Source organism: Triticum dicoccoides, chromosome 3B (genome assembly GCF_002162155.2).
Source record: "Triticum dicoccoides isolate Atlit2015 ecotype Zavitan chromosome 3B, WEW_v2.0, whole genome shotgun sequence".
NCBI classification, from domain to species: domain Eukaryota; kingdom Viridiplantae; phylum Streptophyta; class Magnoliopsida; order Poales; family Poaceae; genus Triticum; species Triticum dicoccoides.
The window spans coordinates 32,134,845-32,147,760 of NC_041385.1; the positions used below are offsets into that span (position 1 = coordinate 32,134,845).

The following is a 12,916-nucleotide window of genomic DNA, read 5'->3' on the forward strand; positions in this document are numbered from 1 at the left end:
TTATGTACAAGGACGTTCTGGGGGGGGGGGGGTAGTTTTGGACAAACATTTCCTAGAAACTCGCAGTTCAAGTGAGCAATGTGTGCGGACCAATTAATCTACCAGGCCTAGTGATAGATTTCTGATAATTATGCATTATGTAAAATGCAAATTGTGATGCTTAGTGGGGCAGTATTGTAGAAGTGGTCCTATTTTACGTGACAATTTCTTGATACTCATGGTGTAATATGTCTGGTGTATGTAAGATCAAATTCATTCCATCGTTTGGGTAATATTAAAATATCAATTATATGATGCATTCGGTAAAAAAGTGTCACTCTGTTATATATGGTACACCGTTAAACTTAGAACAACATCCTTTCACTCCTAACCCGGCCTCAGCCATCGAATCTGGGTTGGGCGGCCCACTGAACATATACTACTTGCCTTTGAAGACCCTCTTCAAAGAGTACTATACAAACCTAATGGGCCGGGCCATTATTATGGGGATTTCTCTTTATTACCAGCCGAGTTCTCCCGGGGCGATCTTCACCGCCGTCGAGCTTTTGTCCCCTACCACCGATCAAACCCCGTTCTTGACGCGGCAAGGAGGGGCGGCCTCCCAGGGCTGTCGTCTCGCCCGTGGCAAGGAAGGGGTCGACGGAAACTAGGGTTCCCCATCAAGCTACCTGATCTGTTCTTCGGGTGAGAGTATTCATGGATTCCGGAGCTAGTTCCTCTGGGATCAGTGATGTCGAGCAGTTGATGAAGGAGTTGGGATTGAAGGAGGAGGACTTGGACGACGTGGTCTTCGATGAGCAACCGGCGCCGCCGGAGGGGCCGAGATGGGTAGCCCTAGCTAGGGTTAACACCTCCAAAACCTACAGCCAGACTTGGTTTTACAGAAAGATGAGATCGGCATGGGATATTGCGCAGGAGGCCAGGTTCAAGCCTCTGGAGGAAAACTTGTATATGGTCACATTCACTTGCTTGGGTGATTGGGAGAGAGTTATGAACGACGGCCCATGGAATTTCAGGGGAGATGCGGTGATTCTGCTGCCGTATGACGGGATAACGAAGCCGTCCACTGTGAAACTTGAAACAATCAACATATGGATCCAAATCCATGACGTACCAGAGTTGTATGGCCATCTGGTGGCTCCTTTGGCAGCAAAAGTGGGAGAGGTTCTTTTCTCTGAACCTAACTCACATGACTTTGTCGGCAACTAAGGTCTCAGCAGAGATGAACGATCTTCTCGTTGCACCGTACATGAAGGAAGAAGTTAAGACAGCCCTCTTTCAGATGTTTCCAACCAAAGCGCCCGGCCCCGACGGTTTTCCAGCTCATTTCTATCAACATTACTGGGAGTTATGTGGCGCTGAGGTGACGGAGGTTGTGCTAAGAATAATTCGGGGAGAGGAGAGTGCAGAGAGCATTAATGATACTGTTTTGGTTCTCATCCCCAAGGTAATGAATCCATCTTTGCTAACTCAATTCTGGCCGATTAGTTTATGCAATGTGTTATACAAGATCGCGTCCAAGGTGATTGCAAACAGATTGAAGTAGGTCCTCCCAGAGATTATTTCAGAGGAGCAGTCGGCCTTTGTGCTAGGAAGACATATTACAGATAACATCATTAGTGCTTATGAGTGTCTTCACTTTATGAAGCGCAGCAAAGCCAAAGTTAACAGTTTTTGTGCCCTAAAGCTCAATATGATGAAAGCATACGACAGACTAGAGTGGGACTACTTGCAGGCGATAATGATCAAGCTGGGTTTTGCTCCAGCCTGGGTACAAATCATCATGAACATTGTGCGGTCAGTATCGTTCTCAGTACTTCTTAATGGTGAGAGACTAGACAATTTTATCCATCCAGAGTAATTCGGCAGGGAGATCCGATATCCCCATACCTCTTTTTAATTGCACTAGAGGGCCTTTCGTGCCTACTGAAATCCAGTTCTTCATCGTCTCAGCTAGAAGGGATCAAGGTGGCTCCCACGGCGTTCGTCGTGAACCATCTCCTTTTCGCTGATGATAGCCTGCTGATGTTTAAATCGAGTGTTGAAGGGGCTGTTGCAATATCAGACCTGTTGGAGTGCTACTGTTTGGCTTCAGGAGCGCATAAATCACGAGAAATCATCTATCTTTTTCAGCAAAGGCTGTCCGTAGGGTATGAGAGAAAGCATCAAAACCACTTTGAATGTCCAGAATGAATCCCTCAGCGACAGGTATTTGGGGATGCCTACGGATGTTGGGCACTCAAAGAATGGCACTTTCAGATACTTGAGAGACCGAGCATGGGAAAATATCAGAGGTTGGATGGAAAAAATATTGTCAGCTACGGGAAAGGAAGTGCTTATCAAGTCAGTGGCGCAGTCGATACCGGTGTTTTCTATGTCGTGTTTCCGACTGCCAAGGGGTTTATGTGAGAGTGTCAATTCCTTGATTAGGCATTTTTGGTGGCGTAGTAAGCAAGGGAAGCGTAAGCCAAGCTGGGTATCCTGGGACGATATGATGAAGCCTAAACATCTTGGTGGCCTTGGCTTTAGGGACTTGGAAATTTTTAACTTGGCCCTACTGTCCAAACAGGCATGGCGTATGCTCCAACACCCTACATCTTTGAGCGCGCGCATTCTCAAGAGTGTTTATTTCCCGGATGTATCTTTGTTTGAAGCAGAATTGGGCCACCATCCATCACAGATCTGGCAGGCTATTCTGGACGGGAGAGACATTATGGTGCAAGGACTAGTAAGGAGAATTGGCAACCGTGAAACCACCGACATATGGCTTGACAATTGGCTACCTCGCTCACTTATAAAGAGACCGATCACATCTCTTATCCAACATCCGCCACAGAAAGTTTCAGGACTAATCAACCACGCTACATCCTCGTGGAACAAACAGCTAGTTCGGTCAACCTTTATACCAATTGATGCGGAGGCAATATTGCAGATCCCTCTTTGCACTAGACAGATTGACGACTTTTGGGCACGGAGCGAAGATAGGCGGGGGATATTCTCGGTGAGAACCGCCTATAGGATGATTCAGCAGAGGAAATTAAGTCGTGAAGCTTGGTTATATGAGAAGATGGGTCTTCTCACACACACGCAGATGGCGATGGTTGGACAAAACTTTGGGGAATCAAGGTACCATCGAAGCTCAAGGTCTTCTGTGGAGGTTGGCTAGGCGTACCACTCCGACGGTTGCACTTTTGCACCACCGAAACATGGCGGATTCGGCCGCGTGTTGCCTATGCGGAGCCGAAGACACTTGGAGACACGCGTTGTTAAACTGCACTATTTCTCGCAGCACATGGGCGCTATCTTCTGAACATATTATTGATGTGCTGAACAGAAATGAGGAACCGAATCCGAAGAGGTGGCTTTTCTCAATGCAAGGGGCTCTATCTCAGGATGAGTTTACAAGCTTTGTGGTCACTCTCTGGGCACTGTGGGGAGCACGCCGCAAGGCAATTTATGAGCATATCTATCAAAGCCCGTCTTCTGTTCAAGCATTTGTAAACTCATATGTGAATGAACTCAACGCACTACAGTCTATCAAATCGACGCAGATTGTAAGATCTGCGCCACGACGATCAGGTTGGATAGCTCCACCTGGAGGGCTGGCAAAGTTTAATGTTGATGCTGCAGTGGGAAGAGGAAGAGGACTTGGAGCTGTAGCAGCGATTTCTAGAGACTCAGACGGACACTTCTTGGGAGCCTCGTCTGTGGTCTTCAGAGGTATATCAGAACCGGCGACTCTTGAATGCATGGCGATCAGGGAGGCTCTAGCTCTAGCTGATGATTTGAACGTGGCAAACATCCAGGTGGCCTCCGATGCGAAGGTGGTGGTACAAGATATCCAAGAAAAGAATCCGACAGAATATGGCGCGATCATACATGAAATAATAGAGCATACACTATCTTTCCAAGTCTGTAATATTTCTCATGAATTTAGGAGCTCGAATATCGAGGCTCACAAGCTCGCGAAGCATGCATTATCCCTTCCGGCTGGCCGACATGTTTGGTTGGGACAGCCGGACGGTCTCTCTTTCGTCCCTGTAAACATTGTGACGTCGGAATAAAAAGCTTCGGAGTTTGTCTCAAAAAAAAATCCGATCGAGCTACAAGCAAGATGCATGCTACTACGATAACATGATGCGCCGGCCCACTCATCTTCCAAAGAATAACAAACATCACGTAAAAAACAAGAGCCTCTATATGCAGAGACGTTGATAGGAGATATTTGAGATCATTAGTTGTTGTGCAAGCGTAGCGTTCCCATGAATTCAGCGCTGAACCTCGACCTCAACCTACACAAGGATCAGTGGCACTAGCTAGACACATCATATGTGGTTTGTGAGCAGCTCTCAACAAGTTCTCTCCTTAATCTGGAAGACGGGCGGAAATTGTTTCAAGAGGTGAGAACAACATAGAAGTTATACTAGACATATAGGATCTCTAACCTATTCCTTATAATCGGCTTGACGAGGAGAAATTCATGTTTTGTCGCGTAACATGCACCTAACCGAATCCATATAACACTACACGTGACCGCGGCGGCCACGACTTAAATATATAAGGCTGCCCACCGTCAGAGTAACAATCCCCGACACCCCCACTTCTCCACCATTTCCATTCCGTCGCCGCCCAACCCTCTCCCCCCTGGTGCATGCTCACGCACACCCACATCCATTGTGACACAGTCCCGCCGCCAAAATGGTCGGATCCCACTTCCGCCGCTCCCCGCCTCCGATCAGAAGTGCGGATCAACATCACCATGAGCCGCCCTGAGCCCGTGGTTGCGATAGAGCGTCCTCCTCCCGCAGCGGCGCTTCCGGTTCCCCGATCTCCCACTGACGCCGCCAGCATGGAGGAAATACCTTGGCGTGTGGCAGAGGGCCTCAGGGACGTGGGTAGTAGAGATCACCGACTTTGAAACACACGAGAAGATTTGGATTGGATCTTTACAATCGGCGGTGCCGGCAGCACGGGAACACGCCATAAGATTAGTGTGCCTCCGTGGCGCCAATGCCCAGCGCAATTTCCCAAATGGTCAACCACTATTAACGCCCGTGGACCCTCGTGTGGCCACCGCACGGAAGATGTGGGAAGACAAGGAAGCCCGTGAGCGCCTCAAGGCGGAGCAAGCCAGCGAGGCGTACATGGTGAAGCTACATCACCAATACCAGGAGCATGTTGAGTAGGATTGCCCGGTTGTATGAGCTATACAAGTCCGAGATAGCCGCGGTCATCAATCTTTGCTTCAGCGACGGCGACGTAGATGGCGACCGTTCGGTGGTGGCAACGGAGCAGGCCATGGCGGTGCCAACGGAGTGGGCGAGGATGCCTTGACCTAATCTGACAGGGATAGGTTGATGAACTAGAGCACTATTAAGTAGTTTTTATTTTGTTTTTATGTAATCTAATTTCAATTTCTTTTAAGTTATGTAAAATAGTTTATGCAACTGGTTGTGTCAAGTTCGAATCAAGATTGATGTAGTTATTTGAATCAAATTTGCATCGAATTTGTGTTCAATTATTTAAGGAGTTCAGTTTAGGACTTCGGTTAGAAGCGACACCTTTTTTAGAGGAGCAGATATACTCGTCTGTTTCCTCCGCTAAATTGTAGAGGATCAGTTAGCATGCTCTTACGGGTTGTTTTGTTAGAGATTGACATGTCCTTTTTCCCCAGTAGTCTCCCTCCCCCTGATTTTAACTATGCCCCTCTCACCCTCAAAAAAAAACTATGCCCCTCTCTCCCTAAGGATAATTACCGAAGGAAGGATGCCTAACAAGTCTACTTTCTTGTGAGGGAAAACTCCACTGAATTTTATACTGGGATGTTCATAGGACAGCTTACAATAACATGTGCAATACCAAGCCCAACAAGGCGGCCAACACTAAGCTCTAGAGCATATTTAGGTAATCTATCTGAATCATGATTACTTCTTCTCTCCTCATGCACAAACGTAAATTACCCCCTATTTTTCTTGGCGAGGGAAATGTAAATTACACCTTAGCTCTCTTTGTGATCTCCAATATAATAATCGAATGGGTACCTCCTGTTCTTTCATGCACAACGCTGACTCTAAAGAGGGGTCATTTTCAAACACTAATTAAGATTATTCATCACACTAATTAGCATACAATCAGGCGAGCCTTGCTTTCCATCGGTTTTCTGAAATTCGTTTTTAGTTTTTAAAAATCTATGCACATAGTTTTTTAGTTCCTTTTTGCTTTTTAAAAATTTATGATATTTTTTAAAAATTCACAGGCACTTTTTAGTATCTCATTTTTTTTTACAAAAAATCAGAAACATTTTTTGTAATACATGTGCATTTTAAATCTTCAGAATGTCCCTTTCAATCTGTTCACATTCTCGGAATTTATGAATATTTTAAACATTCTTGAACGTTGCCGAGTTTGGCATGCATTACGATCCACCAGACCTAACGTCACGCTGCTTCCCAGGATCAAACCGATGAATATTCAATTTCTTGTCGACCATACATTAAAAATGTACGGATTCAAAGGATCTATGCATATGGATGTACCTTACTGACAACTCAAGGTTTCTTCACGACCTAATCATTAGATACCGCCGCAGCGCCGACGTTAAGGATCAGGTGCAGCATACGATCACTCGTAGTATGATTCAAGGAATTTGTCTGCGCGTACGTACATATATCTGTGGATTGGCCCTCAAGCCATGGCACGGCTGCACGGCCAGGCACATTTGCACGCTAGCTGCTCCATTCACCAATCAATCAGGGTGGCCTTGCGACGTGCGAATGAATCAACCGCATGTGAAGACTATATAAACAAACGATCGTGAGAATATGAGCATCACATCACCACACAACCATCAGCCACAAATTAATATAGACCGTACTCATCAGCTTGCGCACTCCAGTTTTTCGGATCAGGTACAGATCATAAGCTGTAAAGTTTCGAGGGCACACAGCCATACATATGGCTCCAGCTCGAGTTGTCGCCGTAATGCTGCTGGCGGTTGGCAGTGTGCTGCTGTCTGTGGCTGCGGACACCGCAACTGTGCCATCCCCAGAACCGTTCATCTGGCAGAAGGCGCATGCGACATTCTACGGTGGCGCTGACGCCTCCGACACAATGGGTAATTATTCAAGTCACACAACTACATCTATTTTGTGTGTGGCTGCCCTCTTCATCTTGTTCATTTGTCTATTAACATTTGCGATGTATCTTATATATTGCAGGTGGTGCGTGCGGGTATGGCAACCTCTTCTCCGAAGGATACGGGACACGCACGGCCGCTTTGAGCACCGTGTTGTTTAATGATGGCGCCGCGTGCGGGCAGTGTTACAAGATTGCATGCGACCGCAAGCGTGCAGACCCGTTGTTTTGCAAGCCCGGCGTTACGGTCACCGTCACTGCCACAAGCTTCTGTCCGCCCAACGACGCCCTCCCCAATGATGATGGCGGCTGGTGCAACACGCCAAGGCCGCACTTTGATATGGCCCAACCAGCCTGGGAGAAGATCGGTGTTTATAAAGGTGGCATCATCCCCGTCATGTACCAAAGGTATATATGTGCTTCTTACTTGTTCAGAAATTAGTCCAGAGTCACTAGAGCCATTTAACCTATAGTTTTCTATGTCACTGCCATACACATGCAGAGTTCCGTGCGTGAAGCGGGGTGGTGTGAGGTTCAAAATCAATGGTCACGATTACTTCAATCTTGTGCTTGTGAGCAATGTTGCTGCAGCAGGATCGATCAAGTCCATGGATGTCAAGAGCTCTGATTATGATGACTGGATGCCTATGGCACGCAATTGGGGTGCTAACTGGCACTCGTTGGTGAACCTGACTGGAAAGATGCTCTCTTTCAGACTAACAAACACTGATGGACACACTATTGTGTTTAACGACGTTGTGCCAAAGGGGTGGACCTTCGGGCAATCCTTTGTTAGCAAATTGCAATTCTAGCGAGCAATATCTGCCGACCAATTAATTTATCAGGGAAAGTGATGGATTTGTAATAATTGGTTGCATAAAGTGCAAGTTACGGTGTTTAATGTGGGTGTGCTGCTTGTAGCACTGATCTAATTTTACAATTCAATTTGTTCATACTCACTGTGTAATTCATATGGTGTACATAACATCCAATTAATTCTATCAATTGTGTATCCTACAAATGCACTTATATGATGGATTCCGTAAGTTGATTATGTCATTCTGTTGCAATTTATGGTAAACCGCTAGCATACAAGCACAGAGTATCCATGTAGAAAACGGAAATTGTGTATTCCTTCAGAACATGTATAGTTTTACTACAACTATTTTAAGAGGAAGGGATTTTAGCAGAAGTGGTCTGGAAAAAGAAAGTGACCGCTTGTCTTTGATGGTTTAAAAGAAGTAAATTTTGAATATGGAATTGTATACCTCCGGCCAGGTCATTTTTAACCTATTTTCTTTTAATTTTATTTCAACCCGCATCTTCGAAGAGTATAATTTTGAAAGTATCAGTTCTTATTCATATGCAAAAAATGAAAAAGAAAAAAAATCGGTTCTTATAACTAACCGATCACGCTAACTGCCTACTAGTTTTGAAATAGGCTCACGCTCTACTTTATAGATGAAGCACAAATCAAAGTATTCAGAGAATCTCAAAATGATCGAACCGTTCCAGGAGAACCTCAAATTGATCGGAACAGTCGTATTCGAAGAATAGGAGACATTGGGCAAAGCGATTTTATTATCGTTGAGTCCCTCCCTGATATTCAAATAAGTTTGCTTTCACACCTCCATGGAGCTCAGTCTGTTTGTCCATCAACCGGCATCAAGAAAATAGACGCACTACAGAATTCAAAATCAGCATCTAGCTAGTATGCTCATCTCATGTATGCAGAACATAGATCTGGCATGCACATGCGCGTGTTTAATAATTGTCTAACATAGGTGCCAATTGAGTCGAGGAATTCACCGGATCAGGTGTGGAAGTCGATGATCTTGCCACCGGTGCCGGCGTGGAGCGCGAATGGCACACCGTCCTTTTTCCGTATGGCTCGTAGCTTGCTGTGTGATCTCCAAAGCTGACTCTAAAGCGAAATAATTGGCAAACACTAATTATGATTATTCTTAACATTAGGTACCATACAATCAAGCGAGCGGTGCCTTCCATCGGTTGTTTCAAATTCTTTTTTACTTTTTAAAAAATTATGCACATAGTTTTTTAGTTCCTTTTTACATTTTAAAGTTCTTTGATTTTTGAAATAAAATCACGAACATTTTTTAGTATCCAAGATTTAAAAATAAAAACCGAGACCATTTGTAGTAATACATGTATATTTTAAATCTTGAGAATGTCTCTTTAAGTCTGTGCCTATTTTCTGAATTTACGGATATTTTACAAATTCTTGAACGTTGCCTGGTTTGGCATCTATTACGGTCCACCAGACGTAACGCGCGTCATGCTACTTACCACGAATAAACCGACGAATATTTAATTTCTTGACGACCATACATTAAAATGGACGGATTCAAACGATCTATGCATAGATGTACCTTACTGACAACTCAATGTTTCTTCACGACCTAATCATCAGATACCGCCGCGGTGTAGACGTCAAGGATCAGGTGCAGCACACGATCACTCGTAGTATGATTGAAGGAATGTGTCTGCGCGTACATACATATATCTGTGGATTGGACCTCAAGCCATGGCACGGCTGCACGGGCAGGCACATTTGCACGCTAGCTGCTCCATTCACCAATCAATCAGGGTGGCCTTGCGACGTACGAATGAATCAACCGAATGTGGAGACTATATAAACAAACGAGCCTTGGCTCAGTGGTTGGGTATGCGGTTGTGCAACCTAACGACTCGAGTTCAATTCCTTTTTTTTCGCGAATACGCAAAGATTGCGTATCATTGCATTGATAGGAGGGGGTTGAAAGTACAGAGAGACATGCCGACATTGGCCACGCGTACACAGATCGGCACGGGCACAAGTGGCCGGAGCAGCTAGTAGAGGGGCTGCTCACCCCTCATTACAAAAAAGCTAAGCCTAAATCTCAGGAATCAGGTTCGCCAAGCCGTTGGCGTCGGCACTAGCCCACAGGCGAGCGTCTTCTTGGATGGATTGCAGCAGAGTTGCGATCGAGGGTTGCCGCTGATCGAACACGCATCCATTCCGGTGTCTCCAGATGGCCCAAGCGGTGAGGGCGATGATGGAGCAGAGTCCCTTTCGCAGAGCCGAGGGTGATGAAGTGCAAGCATCCATCCACCAGTCCGCGAACGTTGTGTCGGGGTTGGGGATCGTGGCAGTCGATCGGCACCAAGAAAGGACCTCATGCCAAATTTGGCGGGAGAAGGGGCAGGAGGTGAACAGGTGGTGCATGTCCTTAGTGGTCTGGTCGCACAGCACGCAACTGTCATTGTGGGGCAGCCCTCGCCGGGCAAGGCGGTCGGCCGTCCAACATCGGTCTTGCAAGGCAAGCCAGATGAAGATCTTGATGCGTAAGGGGGCCCAAGTCTTCCAGGTGAGCTTCCATGGCGCGTCGGTCGTGGATCCGTGAAAGAGCGCGAGGTAGCAGGATTTGGCGGAATAGACGCCAGACTCCGTCCACTTCCATCGCAGCACATCAGGCCCAGCCGAGAGGGTAGCGTTTTGAAGCATGCGCCAGAGTTCGATATACTGGATCAGGGCTGCCGGGCCGAGCGCGCCGGCAATGTCGCGCACCCAAGCGCGCCCAGGAAGCCCCTCGGCCACCGTGCGATCACGACGATGCCGTCTGGAGACCAGGGAGAACACAAGTGGGGCAAGCTCGGGGATGGCCTTGCCATCGATCCAGGGGTCAGTCCAGAACCTGCAGGTGCGACCATCACGCACCTCCCAAGAGGTGGAGGCCCTGAAAATCTGCGAGGCCGCAGGGTCATGGGGGAGGCGCAGATGACTCCAGGGGCGCGAAGCATCAGTACGCTGGAGCCAGAGCCATCGGGTGCGCAAGGCGACGCCGGCGCGCTGGAGGTCGCGTATCCCCAAGCCGCCGAGGAAGGTGGGGCGACACACCCGAGCCCAGTTCACTCGGCATTGCCCTCCGCGCGCGTCCTTGCGGCCAACCCAAAGGAATCTCCAGATGATCCGGTTGACCCGAGCAAGGATGGACTTGTTGACAGCAATGGCGACGAGGATGTGGATGGGCATGGCGCAGAGGACGTGCCGACAGAGCGCGAGGCGATCCCCCAAGGAGAGCATGGATCCCAGCCAGGTAGAGAGCTTCCTCTCGAGCTTGTCGACGAGGGGTAAAAGGTCGACAGTCGAGGGCTTACGGAGGGAAAGCGGGAGGCCGAGGTACTTCACCGGGAAGTAAGAGATCGGGCAGGCCATTCAGACGTGATCGTGGCAACGTGCCCCTCGTCGCAGCGAATGGGGGAGGCCGAGCACTTGGCGATGTTCGTGCAGAGCCCGGACGCCTTGCCGAAGACATCTTCCTAAAATTGACAGGTGAAGCACAGGTGTTTTCCCCCGTTTATTGAGGATCAAGCTCGATGTGTTATGGAACCACACATCTTGATACTCATTTAAAAAAAATGAGTACCATGTTCATGTTGGTACTCATACTAAAATGCTCGTATGCATCCTTAGTTGGTGCAGAGGCCGGGAAATAAAAATCTCTCCCATTTTAAAAGACTGAAAGAGAGAGAATGAGAGGGGCGGCGACGCGAGGGGCGACACCAGCGGCGATCCAGGCGGGCGGCGCTCGCGGATCAGTCGATGTGATCTACGAGGCGTTCAACCCCGGCTATTCTGAAGAGGAGGTCGTCGCAATTGTCGACGAGGTGGTTCCAAGCGATGATCCAGCAAGGCGGGGGCTGCGACCTGAGGACAAGGTGGGCGTGGTTCACCAAATTGTTCATCGGCGGACAGCGGTGTCCGCGGTTCGGCCATGGAAAGGCCCAATCCCCAAGGTAAGTCTTCCACCAACTACTCTTTCAGATTACTTGCCGGGGGTTTGACTTTGGTCACTAGAAAGAGCAACAGAAAGGGACGGGCGGTGGTGCAGCCGCCGGCGCCGGCGATCGCAGGGTCGATCGCGATCCGGCAGGCGAGAGCTGCCCGTTTGAATTTGCTTCTAGGCCAAGATGGGCCAGAGGTTGCGCGGGCCTGCATGGAGTCTGTGGTTCCTGGGTATGTGGCCCAGCATGGAGATCCGGCAGCGGTTGTGGACGTCCGATCTAATGGGTATTCGGCCCATAGAACAGCCACACCGACGTATGTACGGTTTCGCTGTCGATCGATACCCGTGAGATCGATAGGCATCGAGAATTGGGTTTTTCGCTTCTTGCTGATCCTACGATTCGACGGGTACCTACGCCTAGTTTCCCATCGATGGGGTCGGGCCGTACCTCGAGAACGAGCTCAGGCGCTCCGTCTCTGCAATGGCGGGCAGGGGCGTTGGGAAGCCGCCAGCTCAGTTGGTTGTGCCGCTGCCGCAAGGGGCGCCACCGTAGGTGCAGTAACATCGCGACGAGGAGGGGCCAGCCCAGTGCGGGGGCGTACAGCGACAACAGCAGCTGTTGCGGGCAGGTGTGCCGTTGGACCAGGGGAGAGGTGTTGGTCGAGCCATGGTGCGGAAAAACGACGATTCTGCCACGTAGCCGGCGACAAAGGCTCAGGGCGTTGGACGCGGTCGCTTGGTCGGTCAGGGTTGGAACGGACATGCCGGCAATGGCATGGATGGCTACCGATACAATCGATACGGGCAGTGGGGCGATGATGGTTACGACGCATGTGGCGAGGGACAGCACCGGAGGTCGCCATCTTCGAGTGGCGGCCATGATTACAACGGCCATCATGGCAGCGGACCGGGACGAGGGTTCCAGGGACTGCCCGGGAATTTTGTGGAGTGGGTCGCCGGCCCCAACAACCGGTTCCGGAGTGTACATCGCTTCC

At 48.7% G+C, this 12,916-nt stretch overlaps 1 protein-coding gene across 1 annotated transcript; it reads left to right on the forward strand.

The window, feature by feature from the left end:
- Window positions 1-6,861: 6,861 nt before the first annotated feature.
- On the forward strand, window positions 6,862-8,140 carry LOC119280628 (expansin-A24-like). The gene is made up of 3 exons (XM_037561422.1): window positions 6,862-7,114; window positions 7,218-7,542; window positions 7,637-8,140. The coding sequence occupies exons 1-3, from the start codon at window positions 6,955-6,957 to the stop codon at window positions 7,944-7,946; spliced, it is 795 nt and encodes a 264-aa protein (XP_037417319.1). The 5' UTR covers window positions 6,862-6,954; the 3' UTR covers window positions 7,947-8,140.
- Window positions 8,141-12,916: the final 4,776 nt, after the last annotated feature.

Bases quoted from the DNA above. Each gene is read 5' to 3' on its own strand.
- LOC119280628 (XM_037561422.1), top strand. From the start codon at position 6,955: ATGGCTCCAGCTCGAGTTGTCGCCGTAATGCTGCTGGCGGTTGGCAGT. The intron at 7,115-7,217 runs GTAATTATTCAA...TATATATTGCAG, and splicing joins TGACGCCTCCGACACAATGG to GTGGTGCGTGCGGGTATGGC. The intron at 7,543-7,636 runs GTATATATGTGC...ATACACATGCAG, and splicing joins ATCCCCGTCATGTACCAAAG to AGTTCCGTGCGTGAAGCGGG.